Genomic DNA, 14,265 nt, shown 5'->3' with positions numbered 1-14,265 from the left:
AGGCAAGTTCTCTATTAAACATCATTCTATTTCTAACTCCTAGGTAGCTTGGCCAGAACTAATAGCAATTCGAAAGGCATGTATTAGTTTGGAAGAAGATTACCGGCCAGGAATAACCTATATTGTGGTGCAGAAAAGACATCACACACGACTCTTCTGTGCAGATAAAACAGAGAGGGTAAGAACACATAGGATAAGCTTTATTATCTGATGCAAGTGAATATGTTTTTGGTTTTTAAAAAATATTTATTTATTTATTTTGGCTGTGCCGGGTCTTAGTTGCGGCATGCAGGATCTTCATTGCAGCGTGCGGACTCTTAGTTGCACATGCATGCAGGATCTAGTTACCCGTCTAGGGATTGAAACCAGCCCCCCTGCATTGGGAGCGCAGAGTCTTACTGACTGGACCACCAGGGGAGTCCTGTGAATGTGTTTTTGAGTAGGCATACATATAGTTTTGTTTTTTTTTTTTTCACACACACACACTGTATTTTATTTTTACAAGAGATAAATAGACTGACACCAAGCATTGTACATGGATGACCACAACAAAAGCAACAATGATTGCAATTACCAAACATGAAACACACTCATACTATGTCATAATATTGACATTCAGTCCAGTAATCCTCCACTGTAACAGCTCCTTTACTTTGCAGTGAAAGTTGATTTGTATATTCTTTGCCTCTGAGTCCTTGTGGGATTTTTTTTTTTTTAATTCAGACAGAAAGTCACAAAAATTATACTCATCCTCATCAGTTCACTCAGTCCCATGTAATTAATTATTTTTTTCATCTTGATCTTTTGTTAGCTCTTTTATGAGTTCATCAGTTTTTCATCAGAGTTCTGAAAATGCTTATTCATTCAGTTCAGCAGTACAGTCAGTTACCAGAAACCTGTTAGTTTTTTTTTTTTTTTAAAGCAGAAGTGCCTAATAATAATTTAATAAGCATACTAACTCTAGTTGAGCTTAGATGAGCAATTTTGAATGATACAGGTTTCAAGACTGAATATTTCTCTTATGTGACAGCAATACTGGTTTCTAGGGTTTTTAGAGGGAGAAGTTAAAAAATGCCATGTACACTATGGTGATACAGGAAACCTCCAAAGGGAAGGTTTACTACTTGGACTTTATTGCCATTTGCTATTTTTTGCTACCGGCGCCTAAGGCATGGTTCTAGAGTATAAAGAAGAATTTCTCTTCCAAATGATTTTACATCAGTGCAGGGGATTCTTAGGGTACACACTTTGAATGCCTGTGATGTCACATTTACTAACCATGGGCAGGTTAACTTCTCTAAGCCGTAATGTTCTAACTGTAAAGTGTGATAAGAACAATACCTATCTCACAGGGTTGTTGTTAAGGATTAACTTAGTAAATGAATGTTAATTTTGGGTACAATTTCCAGCATTTGATAAAAGGCATTTTGTGTAACCTATTTATAATCTGATATTAATGTGTAAACTAGGTAAATTTTAGGTACACAGTGTTGGATGACTTTACTTCTATGATCTTTTCTATGACATTACTTCAACTTTTTCAGGCCCTCCCTGATCCACTCTCAGAGAGACCAGTTCTTTCTGTTTCCTGATCTTGTTGTCTTGTGGGTCACTCCCACTGTTTTCTAGTACACGCTTAGTTTGTTTTATTTTTTTAAGGATTAGATTTTTCTTTTTAATTAATTTATTAATTAATTTTTGGCTGCGTTGGGTCTTTGTTGCTGCATGCGGGTTTTCTCTAGTTGCGGCGAGCGGGAGCTACTCTTCGTTGCAGTGCGCGGGCTTCTCATTGCAGTGGCTTCTCTTGTTGCGGAACACGAGGTCTAGGCGCGCAGGCTTCAGTAGTTGTGGCACGCAGGCTTCAGTAGTTGTGGCACGTGGGCTCAGTAGTTGTGGTGCACAGGCTTAGTTGCTCCGCGGCATGTGGGATCTTCCTGGACTAGGGCTCAAACCTGTGTCCCCTGCATTGGCAGGCGGATTCTTAACCACTGCTCCACAAGGGAAGTCCCACATGCTTAGTTTTTGTCTCTAATCCAAGGCTGAGCTGTTTCTTCTTGTTTTCTGAATCATTAGAGAACTAAGGTTTTACCTTTGGGCCACAGGTCCACCAATCAGCTCAGATTCAAAATACTGTCTTCCAAATTGCCAAACTCTGACTTGGTAATACTTCTTAAATTCTGCTAATTCAAATTCTCTGAGCTCTTGACCGAGCTCTGGACACAAAACATCCTGCCATCCCCTCCTTAACTGCAGAGTCACACTCCATCCCTCTGTTGACTTGCTATTCATGTAACTTTAGGACCTGGACTATCTTTCTAAACCCCCAAGCTATCTCATAGCTTTGTTCTTGACCATCCAGTGTCACTCCTGACCTTTGAAGATTGACAGTCCCAATCCTTGGTCTACTTTGCACCCCTGACACCAGCATCTTCAATTCTCTAAACATGCCTCTTGCCAGTCTCCAACTCTGAAGTAGTGTACTTGCCCATTTCTTTTGCTTCTAGTCTTAGGCTGATTGAGGTTTCTGAGGAAAAAAGTCATTTATTTAATAATGAACCATAATACAAGTTCTTGACAGCAAATCTCAGCCAGGCCTTTGATGCTGCAATTTCTTTTCACTTACCGTATTCCCCAAAACATCTGTTCTAAACCTTTATACTCTTCTCAAGTCCCCAACCCCATCCATGATGCATTCATTGCCAACAATTTACATTGCCAACAATAGAATAACCTTCTATTTCCTCCAGAAAACAAAATTGAGAAGACATGAATTTTCTCAGCTTCCTTCCCTTTACTTTCAAATTTAGCTAAATCTGTGTTTTCTTATTTTCTTCCTTGAATCTCAGAGGCTAATCTCTCCACCTATGCTTTCTTTCCCTCCACCTGTGCTTTCGTTTTTAATGCTTTCTGCCTTCTCTAGAGCCTCACTTCATTAATTATCCATTTTTTTTCAAAATTTCAGTTTTCCCCATTCCATTGCCTCCCTCTCCTCACCTTTTAAAGTTTCTCAGCTTTTCCTCAGTCTCCCTCAAAACTTCTCTTCTCCCTCAACCTACCTGCCATTTTTTCTTTCCTCCCTTTCATGACCAAACTTACAGGAAAAAAAGACTTGATTTTTCTTTTTGTATCTTCTCACATAATACTTCAGTTCTCTGTTGCCTGACTTTTATTTCAGTGACTCCACTGAGATCGTTCTTTCAATGACTTGCTCATTTTGAATCCATCGATATCTTGTCAAATTCCCACACTGACCTCTTTGAAGCACTTATGGATATTTGCCTTCTTTGGCCTTAGCAATATGATTTTCCAGGTTCACTACGCACCTCTGTAATTAGGCTTTCTTTGACTCCTCTTCTTCCTCTGTCCATTAAAACACTGATGCTTCCTGGCATTTCATATTTCTCTCTTCTCTTCTCAATTTCAACTCCCTTAGTCTCGCCTACTTTTCCGGATTCACTTATTTGCTTATAGATTCCTAAATCTGTATTTCCAGCCCCAGATTTTCTTTTCTTTTTTTTTTTTTAGATTTAAATTATTTATTTATTTATTTATTTTTGGCTGTGTTGGGTCTTCGTTTCTGTGCGAGAGGTTTCTCCAGTTGCGGCAAGCAGGGGCCACTCTTCATCGCGGTGCGCGGGCCTCTCACTATCGTGGCCTCTCTTGTTGCGGAGCACAGACTCCAGACGCGCAGGCTCAGTAGTTGTGGCACACGGGCCTAGTTGCTCCGTGGCATGTGGGATCTTCCCAGACCAGGGCTCGAACCCGTGTCCCCTGCATTGGCAGGCAGATTCTCAACCACTGTGCCACCAGGGAAGCCCCAGCCCCAGATTTTCTATGCAGCTCCTGATCTGCCCTTCTAACTGTCTACCAGTTTACTTAGATGCTCTGTAGGCATTGTATCAGTCAAGATAGGCTAGGCTGTGCTGTGGTAACAAAAGACTCCAAAGTCTTAGTGGCTTACTAAGATTTATTTCTTGTTCACATTACACATTCACTGTGGCACTGCTGCAACTGCGACCTCGCTGTCCTCCCTTTGGAACCTAGGCTGACAGAGAAGCATCTGTCTGGAACTTCACCAGTCATTGTAGTAGAGGGGAAAAAAGATACATGACAAGCCATATGCTGGCTGTTAAAGCTTCTGCCCAGAAGTAGTACATTTCAGGCCACATTTTATTAGCCAAAGGAAGTTACATGGCCACTTCTGAGTTAATTGGGTAAGGATGTATAATCCTCCCCCAGGGAGGGGCATGGGAATATTTGGCACCAATGATACAATCTACCACAGGCATTTCAAGCAAAGCACATCTAAACCTTCTCCTTATTGTTTTATCCGCATCTAAAAACTATTCCTCCCCCAATATTCCTATTCTTCTATTGCTTGGCATCACTGTATATTAGTCAGCCAAGTGAGAAACTTCAGAGTTGTCTTTAAATTCTTCTCCTCTATTCCTGTCCCCCCTTCCCATGTCCAGTGGGTCAAACTATTCACTGTGTTCTGCCCTGAAATATCTTGTCTCAACTCTTCCTCTTGTGTGTTCCATCTGCCCTAGGCAGAACTCTTCAGTATTGCAGGAGACTTCTAGCAGTCTCCCTGTCTCCATTCCTCCTTCACAAATGCATCCTCCGCCTACTGTCAGGGCTAGGTTTTTAAAATACAGATCTTATCCTGCCACTCCACTGCTCAAAAATCTTCATGTTCCCCCTATTGCCTACCAGATGCTTTCTTATGGTGCTCAGTGTTTTCCCACGGTAGCCAAAACACATTTTAGTTTGATCTTTCACCATGCCCCCATACACCTCTTTCATTAACAATGTGACTATTTCCATTTCCCATATACACTGTGTATTTTTATCCCTGGAGTGACCACATCCATCCCACCTTTTTTTTCCCCATTATTTTTATAATAAGATATAATATAGACACAGTCAAATTCACTATTTTTAGCGTACTGTTCTGCATGTTTTGACAAATGCATACAGTTGTGTAACTACCACCTTAATATATAGAATGATTCTGTCACACACAAAAACACACAAAAACTCTTATGCCCTTTTGTAGTCAACCTTTTCCCTTACCTACAGCCCCTGACAACCACTGATGTATATTCCGTCCCTATAGTTTTGTTTTTCCCAGTATGTCATATGAAAAGAAGTCATAGCCTTTGGTCTGGCTTCTTTACTTAGCATAATGCATTTGAGATTCATCCACGTTATTGTGTGTATCAGTAGTTTGTTCCTTTTTTATTGCTGAGTAGTATTTTGTGGTATAGATGAACCACAGTTTGTTTATCCATTCCTGACTGTAAGGGGTATTAGAATGTTTCCATTTTCATTCTATCCCCTCTATCCAACCTGTACTTATCCTATAAGGCATGGCTCAACCATTTCCTCCCACCAGCTTTTCTTCCATAAGGCCCTTATTACATTGCATTGCAGTTCATTGCCTGTGACTTTCATGAAGAGCAGGAGGGCAGGTTCTTTAGTTCTCTCTGTGACTCTGTCTCTCATCCCCAACATCTGTTGCAGAGCCTTGCACATGGTGCTCAAGCAATAATTATTGAAATGAACATGCCTGGACCCCCTTTTCCCTAGGGCAGCACCTCTTTAGGTTCTCATCTGTAGATTCCAAGATATTTTTAAAAAGGGATTCTATGGTCAAATAAGTTTGGGAAATGCTGTATACTTCATCTCCCTCTTAAAGATTATACATTACTAGATAAAGGTTCTGAGAAGTCATACAATAGAAAAGCCTTTCAACTGTGGTTTAACCCAGTATCACTCAAATTTATTTGACCATAAAACACCTAAACACATCCTGCAGAACTAATATTTCTAAAGCATACACTTTGGGAAACAATACTAGAATGATTGTAGCTCAGTTACATTTCCTCTTGTCCAGCTAGGTACCCAAGGTCACATATGAATTTCACGGAATGAGACTTTTCTATACTCATGTATGTTATTATTATATGCATTGGTGCATGATCTTCAGCTGAAGTTAACAATAGTTAGAATGGAGCCAAATAAGTTCCCATCAAATTTGTGCCAATATGCTAAATGTACTACCTCGTGTGGAACCCTTGTGTACAGCAGAAGTGGATGAAAACTGACCAAATAGCAAGATTTAATTCCTTTCCTTGAAGTTCTCCTCTCTGCTTTTCTAGAAGTTTGATTTTAGAATTTGGCTATAGAAGAACTTCAGAATTTTAAAAGTATCAGAGATCATCACCTAATTTTATGGATGATTAGATTGAGGCTCAAAGATACTATGCTTTGTTCAAGGTATGTAGTTGCAAGGCTGGGCTTAGAACTGAAACTATGGTTTTCCTAATTCTCATTTCAACACACTCTTCCTGATAATGCATGTGCCAGTGAATTCTTTTATTGATCCTGTGAAAGTATTAATTTTGTTGAACCTGGTGAACCAGTTCAAAGATTCCTTCATCTTAACTTTTACTGAAAGTTGTAGGTTGTTTTTTTTTTTACTCCAAATAAGGAATAAAACTGATTTTTTTTCCCCTCAGGAAGCTTATCCATCTTAAATGTCTTTTTTTCCCCCTCTGTGAACACAACAAAGTGTCGTCTGTAAAATAGATGACAATAATGCAGCCCAAAGCCACAGGTAAAATAATTCTTTGTCTGGATTCCCTTAGAGAAACTGTGGAGTATATTTGAGAAAATATCTAAGGTTGAAATAGTTGGGCTAAGGGAAAGTTACAGAAAATTCAACATCTTGAATTAAACTGATTTTCAAGAGTTCATTTAAGAGCAGTATACTAACTTGTTACTAATGGCTTGAGCTCAATTTAGCACTTTGATGACTAATTATACTTTTTTTTTTTTTTTTTAGGTGGGGAAAAGTGGCAATGTACCAGCAGGCACTACCGTGGATAGCACCATCACGCATCCATCTGAGTTTGACTTTTACCTCTGTAGTCATGCAGGAATTCAGGTAATTTGGAAGCTAGTCCAGGTCTTTGATTTGATAAGGAGGTGTTTGCAAATTCAGCAACTAGCTTGAGTAGACTTGTTATTAAACACTGTACATAACTTTGTTAATGCTTGTATCCTAGAACTGTTATCTTTTGGTCTAGGTATCTCCTTGTAGGTGTGCTAGGCAGGAATATTTCTGAATTTAAGTAGGTTTCAATTCTCTCAGGTAGTCAACCCATGTCAGAGACATTAATCATAAAACTCTTTCTCCAGGGAACCAGCCGTCCTTCACATTACCAGGTCTTGTGGGATGACAACTGCTTCACTGCAGATGAGCTCCAGTTACTAACTTACCAGCTATGTCATACCTATGTGCGGTGCACACGCTCAGTCTCTATTCCAGCCCCTGCCTATTATGCCCGCCTTGTAGCATTCAGGGCAAGGTATCATCTGGTGGATAAAGATCATGACAGGCAAGTTTCTCAGGCAAATAAAATCTTTCTGTCTGTGTTAGCAGCATATTAAAAAAAATGAGCTACTATAGAAAACTTTTAGGAAGAGTTAAACTTCCTTTTAAGGTTTACATTTCAAGGAGCAAATAAAATTGCATGTGCCTTTAAAAGCTGATAATGTGACTTTTGGTCCAAAAATTGCCCAGGCTTGTTCATACTTGTATGATGTGTCTAAAGTCTGCCCCAAAAAGCAGTCTCATTTGAAACTGCCTGTGGATTTCCCATAGAGCCAAATGCATTTCAGTTCTGCTCAGGTCCTAAGCAGCCTCAAAAGGTGTCCAGCCCAGTGCCCTGGCTCCAGTCAGAGCAGTCACAGGCCTGTGGATTCCACTTCATGCAAGGGGGAAGTCCTGACCAGTTCGCTTTACTTTCAGTACAGTTTTGGAGAATGCATCAGAGGGAACCTGGGTTTGTGTCGGGAACAGGTGGGGTACCAGACCATTCTCACCCCCAAATAAGGATCTCAGGAGAATCAGACATATTGACCTGTTATTGAGCTACTATTAAATAACTCAGCAAGCTTTCTGCGTTAAAGTTTTTTTTCCAAATGACCATCTGTGAAGTGTAGCCGTTTCTGGGCTCTTCCCCAAGTCCGAATTCAGCTGCTAAATAGTAGACATTCCACTGCAAGTCTATTTCTGTACGGGTTGAAAGGACGCTATTATGGAAAATGCCCAGCTGTGGCTTTGTACCTTCCATTCTTTAATATACATATTCATTCAACACATTTACTAGGTATTGCCTGTGTGCCCAACACTGTACTAGGTACTAAAAACTGTAAGTTGAGGATGACATGTTTCCTGGGATTTTATGCTTCAGTATGGGATACAATACAGGCGAACATAAAACCGACAATTAGCCCATAGCAGTATAGATGAAAGTGCAATTGGACATCAGAGGAAAGTCTGTTAGAGATTTCATAGCTGGATGGGTAGGATTTGGCTCTACAAAGAAGAGAAAAGAATTTTCCAGGCAGAGGGAATAATGGACACAAAGAAGAGAAGACAAGTGACATGTTTGAACAATAGCAAGTTTTCTTTGGTTGGAGCATTTGAAAGGGGAATAGCAGGCATGAAGCTGGAAGAATATGTTTGTTAGAGCAAGATTACCTTTGTTTAACATAAGAGGCTAATCCTGGGATAAAATAGATATTACTCAACAGTTAATTGGATGTGAGTGACAGAGAAGAGGATGAAGTAAAAAATGACTAAGATTTTGAGCCTAGATAATAAGGGTAATAATAATTTAAGTAGAGAAGTCAGAAGAGGGATGGTGATTTCCCATTTACTAAGCCCTTTATCACATGGTGCCCTTAAAAGGTATGTTCAGAAGTTGTTACTGTTATCCTAAAAGATCAAGCTCAGAGGAGTTGTTACTTGTCCAGGGTCGTATAGCTAGTGAGGGGAAGACAAGAAAGGCTGGTGGCATAGTAACATTTGCTGAGTATCTGTTATGTTCCAGCACTGTGCTAAGCACATTCATTCATTCATTCATTCATCCATTCAACAAATGGTTATTGAGGCAATGCTATGTGGCAGGCACTAGGGAGTTAGTGGTGAGTAAGACAGACAAAGTTGCTGCTTTCTCGGAGATCACATCCCAGTAGGGAAATAAATAATTATCCAAATAATAATCCTTCAAATAAAATAAAAGTAGAGGATTCTGTGAAAGTATATTCCAGGTGGCTCTGACCTGAACTTCAGAATCAGGGAAGATTTATTTGGGGGGAATGACATTTGACTGAAGCCTAAAGGACAAGTAGGCATTAACCAGACATAACAGACAATGGAAGTCCTTGTGTAGGCACTGTTGAAGATTTGGGTCTTTGCAGACATTATTCTAATTAATTGCAACAGCCCATTAAATAAGTTGTATTGCATTTTCAGTTGAGCAAACTGATGTTTAGAGAGACGTTACAAATTATTTAAGGAGCCACACCTTGAGCCCAAGATCTTGAGTCTAGTACTATTCATGCTATTTGAAACATGTGGAGTTTGAAGTGATCTTTTGTTACTCTTGGTTTTTTTGCTTTCTTTTCTTTACAGTGCGGAAGGCAGTCATGTGTCAGGACAGAGCAACGGCCGAGATCCTCAGGCCTTGGCTAAAGCTGTGCAGATCCACCATGATACCCAGCACACAATGTATTTTGCCTGAGAGTCTCAGAAAAAGAACTCAACCAGTTTGGCGCCCCATGCAGGCTCAAAATGTTTCAAACGCCTACTGCCTCTAGAGAGAGCCAAGTTGACTTCAGGTGGTCTTCTACCAGCAACTCAGAATAGTTGCACTGAATCTATACTTCGCAGCACTGTCTGATGCATCAACAAAATCGAGCCATTTTTTTAAAGTAATAGATACTCATTGATTATCTTCTCTGATGCACTGGACTGAATTTTTACCTCATCATGCAAAGGCTAATCAGCCTGAACTTTCTAAAGGACTTTATGAGAAAGGTTTCTATGGACTATTTTGCTAGCTGTGGTGTTCACCGCATCCCTCTAGTCTTACAAGAGAAGCTTATTCCTTTTTTCTGTATTCGTCGAGTGGGGTATATACATAAATGGGAGAGAAAAACCAAACAATCTACTTCAGTTCAGTGTAACTATTTAATTGTGTGGGTCCATAGGCTTTTTAATGGAGATTTCTGACTTCACCACTGTAAATGCCTTTAACGAGCATTAATTTTTGAAAGTTTTACAGAGTTTTATTAGTTTTACTACTTTATCTATTGATCTCTACAGACTTGTGCTGGTGCAAGTACAGGCTGCCAGGCAATTGCACTATATTTGGCTGCAGATTCAGACAGGCAGTTCTCTTATTTGGTTGACTTTTGTGAATGTGTAACACATGTAATGCATGTCGCGGTGACAGATAACACTGCCATGGTAAAAGTACTCATGTTTCCCCCTCTTTGAAAAAAATTAGCTTTTAGTATTTTTCAGAGTTTTCAAAAGTGCCCATTTTATGCTGCTGTGTGGTTTGTTAGATCTAAATGATTTTTAAACTTTTCTCATAGCAAGTTAACTTTGGCAATAAACATTTTTTAAAGTCCCTCGTCTTCCTCCCCCTGACAGTGTAGTTTTTTAGATGAGATTTCGGTATGATTTTTATCAGCTGTTTCTTATAGATGATAATCTGGCAATTTCTGAAACTGGTCAGAAAAGACATATATTTCCATGCCTTTTTAAAGAATTCTTTTTATCTGTTTTATAGTCACAGTTGGTGTCCTGTCACTTTGTTTTAAAATAAGCTAGAACCAGGATGCTTCCTTATTGAATAGGCTTTGCCAGTCCTTAAGGTACCTTGAGTGATGCTGCAACTTGCAAAAATGTACCAGCATTTAAAACTTTATTCCCTGGGAATCAAGGTTACTCATACAATTACTTGTAGTGCAAATTTTTTGCTTCTCTTTCAACCTGAAATGTACTTGGTGGGGTTTCCTTCCTTTTATTAAACTAAAACTGCACAGAAAAGGTTGATTTTTCTTAATAGATTCTGGATTCCGTTCACAGAGAGACAGGATTCCTTTCTTGTCCAAACAAAGGGAGTTGATCTAAAGCAAGCATCAGTTAAAATGTGGGGGAAAAGGTATTTTGTATTTAGTGTAGATAATACTTTGTGAATGGACAACAGTTACATAGAGTCTTGATAGTTCCAGCCAGTGTTTCCCAGCCCAAATTTTACTGACTTGGAATTCTCTGTCCTGGAACCTCAGGAGTGAGAGCTGAAAGGAGGGATAAAAGGCCCAGAGCCACTCCATATGGCTGAGGAAGGTGCTGGGGGAAGAGATAGATGCAGTGTAGTAAAACGGTTTTGCCACCTCTGTCTGGAAACTGCTGGTGGGGGAAACACTGGATCTAACGGTGAAGGATGTTGCTTGAACTCATTAGCTGGTCCAAATCTCTTAAACTAGCCTTTTCAAAATCCCAGCAATATAAAGCACTGTTTTTCTTCAGTCTTTTAAACAAGCTTGTAAATACATTGAAGTTTACATTTCCATGTGCTGTTGATCAGCGGCGCCACCAGTGTTTGCTGAGACTGGTCTCTGAGAGTTTTATAATGTATATGGAGTCTTAAAGCTCATTAAGATACAAGTGCAGACGTCCTTGTTCTCTTCATAGAGTGGGATGAAAGCAAGCTCTGTAATTGAGGCACAAGATAGGCAGGAGTGAAGGAGATGGCGGATGTTAATTTCTTAAGATTTTCCTTTTTTGCAAATACCTCACTTGGACACTACAAATCAGGACACGTTGGTGAGGGGCTGGCTGCTGCTTTTTATTCACACTTGTTCAGGGAGAGCGCAGAAAATACCCTTCAGCTTGGCCACCCTGGACGCAAGAGGAGGAAAAACGGAAGTTTTCTCTAGGAAAAGGATGACTTGCTGGAGTCCAGGATGTGAAGAACTCTTGGTGGCTGGCTGGCTGGCCAGTGGGCACCCCATCTGCACTTGAGTGCCTCGGACTTGCTTGTTAATAATGCACAGAAGAAGCGTCACTTCTAACCATCTCCTGGCATGTATGGAGCAGGGAGCAAGGCGGAGTGCCAGGAAGCCCTGACGTGCTTGCAGATGGGCTATACACTCGACCTTGAACTGTAGTTTGTAAGACCTCAGTCAGTCCTAGTGCACTGGGGCAAATCAGTGTAGTGGTGGAGGAAAAGCCGGGAGGCCTATTTTTATAGGAAAACAGTACCTTTGAGGGTGTAATGCTGCCGTTTTGGACAAAAGGAAAGAAATATAGAAGAATTAGGATTGTTGGAAAAAACTTGCTGAGCGGTGAATCTTTGAGAGGTAATTACTGCAGAATACCAGTTGCAGCAATACTTACTGCAGGCAGGTCTGAATGCATAGTTTTAATTTGGCTTGACAATTTGAACACGTTAACCCCTTGGGACTGGCTGAATCATTATGCATGTGTCAATCAATGGGAGGTGTGCATTCTCTAGAAGTAGGTGTAGGCGGTTTGGTTTTTTTTAATGCAGCCTGTTTAGGCACTGTCATGTGGTGTGAAAGATTTAAATGTAGCAATGCTAAAGAGTTAACAGTTTTGGGATCAGGCACGGGGACATTAAAAGAGTGGTGAAGATCCAAATGTTGAACCAATTATGTTTTGTTGTTGTTGTTAGCTGTAGAGTGAACTAGCTGCCCAGCAGTCTGGGCAGACAGAACATATTCATTCTTACTGTAAATTCTATTTGCTGTTTCCAAAGGAGATGATTTACAAGCAGGCATATTCTATATGGTCTGTATTTTAGGATCTGGTGCCCAGCCTATATCAGAGCTTACCTACCTGGCTCAGCTACCTACCCTTCCTGTGGGAAAAGGTAATCCACTGTTTAACCAGGCTCACCCTCTCTGCCCTGCCCTAGCAACCCTTTGTGGATGTGCTGTAAGATTTTCTTGCTCAATAGCAAGGTGGTAGCTCTGCTTTCATTTTAAGAAAGTGGAGGCTGAGGGCATTGTATCAATACTGCTTCAACTCCAAGGATTTTTCCTTGTAAAATTAAAGGGAAGATCTTGTTATCGATTAACCATTTTCTTACCCCTTGCTATTGACATATTCATGCTCTTTCTATGTCTAGTAGCTGAAAAATGTTTGCATTTGTTCATTTGACTAATGGTGTCATTTTTGTTTCTATATTGTTAGGCCTGTAATGTTCTAAAATGTATTTTATTAAATTTGGACTGGATGTATGTCTCTAGCAATACGAGGTACTTTCTAAACTATTAAGGGAGGGGTGGTATCCCCAAGTTGAGATAAGATGATGGTTGTTTAAATTTTGCAACTTTTTTTGGTCTGCAGGGATATTTTGTGTTCATGTGTCCATAAAAGAATAAATTGGCATTCTTGTGCCAAACATTGTTTTTCTTGTCAATTGTCTAATAAATATAGCGTATACTGTAATAGCAATACACATGGTTACTTTTTTTTTTTTTTTTTTTTTTTGGCCACACCGCGCAGCTTGTGGGATCTTTGTTTCTCAACCAGGAATTGAACCCACACCTTCGGCAGTGAAAGCACAGAGTCCTAACCACTGGACCACCGGGGAATTCCCCATGCTTACTTTTTAAAAACAGTTTCCTCAGTATAAGAAATTTGAGAAAGAAGAACAATGAGAAAACTTTGTGTTTTTAACTCCTGGGTCTCCCTATTTTTAGAAATTGTTATTTGGGAAATTTAGAAGAGCTTCTTGCAACATTTCACATGTGAAAACTTAAAGCTTCAGCAGAGTTCTGGGTATAGCTCTTAATAGGGAGATCTATTTCAGTGATGTTCTGAGAAAAATCTGTAGTCTTCAGAGGACAGCATAGCCACGTACTTTATAAGACTGACTTCTTCAGAGGAAGAGCTGCCCAAATTCACCCATCCTGGGGCTATCCAATCTCAAGTCTTTTAATTCTTACCAGCAAAGCCCTTTTGTTAAATCATGGCAAGGATAATGCAGAGATTTGCATAATGTGGCCCTTATACTCAGGGAATTTATAGTTTACCAGAGGAGCAAGTCCTACATACAGCCAACTTTACTATAGGTAATTGTTTTTTCCATCAGTACAGTATCCCCCTCTCCATATTTGTCTATTATCAAACAATTATCATGAACCCAATATATGCCAAGCTCTGCCTAGGCGCTGGGAATACAGAAGAGTAAAAACTTAATTCTCCAAAGAATTCATTCTAATACGGGGCATAAGGTGGGGAGGAGGAGGGAGCAAGATTAACATCTGAGTGCCTAATATATGCAGTCATTTTATACTGACATCTTTAATCGCAGCCACAGTCCTTTGAGGTTGATGGTGGTATCCCCATTTTAAAGATGAGGAGTC

General features: G+C 39.9%; 1 protein-coding gene across 5 annotated transcripts in view; it reads left to right on the top strand.

The window, feature by feature from the left end:
* LOC309614512 (protein argonaute-4) overlaps window positions 1-13,351 on the top strand; it is a 38,934-nt gene extending 25,583 nt beyond the window's left edge. For 3 of the 5 annotated variants that reach the window (XM_082362985.1, XM_082362988.1, XM_082362986.1), the window contains 4 exons: window positions 44-178; window positions 6,851-6,952; window positions 7,207-7,406; window positions 9,491-13,351. In XM_082362985.1, coding sequence (XP_082219111.1) covers window positions 44-178; window positions 6,851-6,952; window positions 7,207-7,406; window positions 9,491-9,599 — 546 coding nt within the window. In that variant the 3' untranslated portion in view covers window positions 9,600-13,351. Of the gene's footprint in view, window positions 1-43; window positions 179-6,524; window positions 6,623-6,850; window positions 6,953-7,206; window positions 7,407-9,490 lie in introns of those variants that run through there. The other 2 variants (XR_014236209.1, XM_082362987.1) reach the window with 2 other exon arrangements.
* Window positions 13,352-14,265: the final 914 nt, after the last annotated feature.

This window comes from Balaenoptera borealis (assembly GCF_965194805.1).
Source record: "Balaenoptera borealis genome assembly, chromosome: 1".
Taxonomy (NCBI): Eukaryota; Metazoa; Chordata; class Mammalia; order Artiodactyla; family Balaenopteridae; genus Balaenoptera; species Balaenoptera borealis.
The sequence above is the reverse complement of the archived record's forward strand: the minus strand, read 5'-3'. Positions and strand labels throughout refer to the sequence as shown.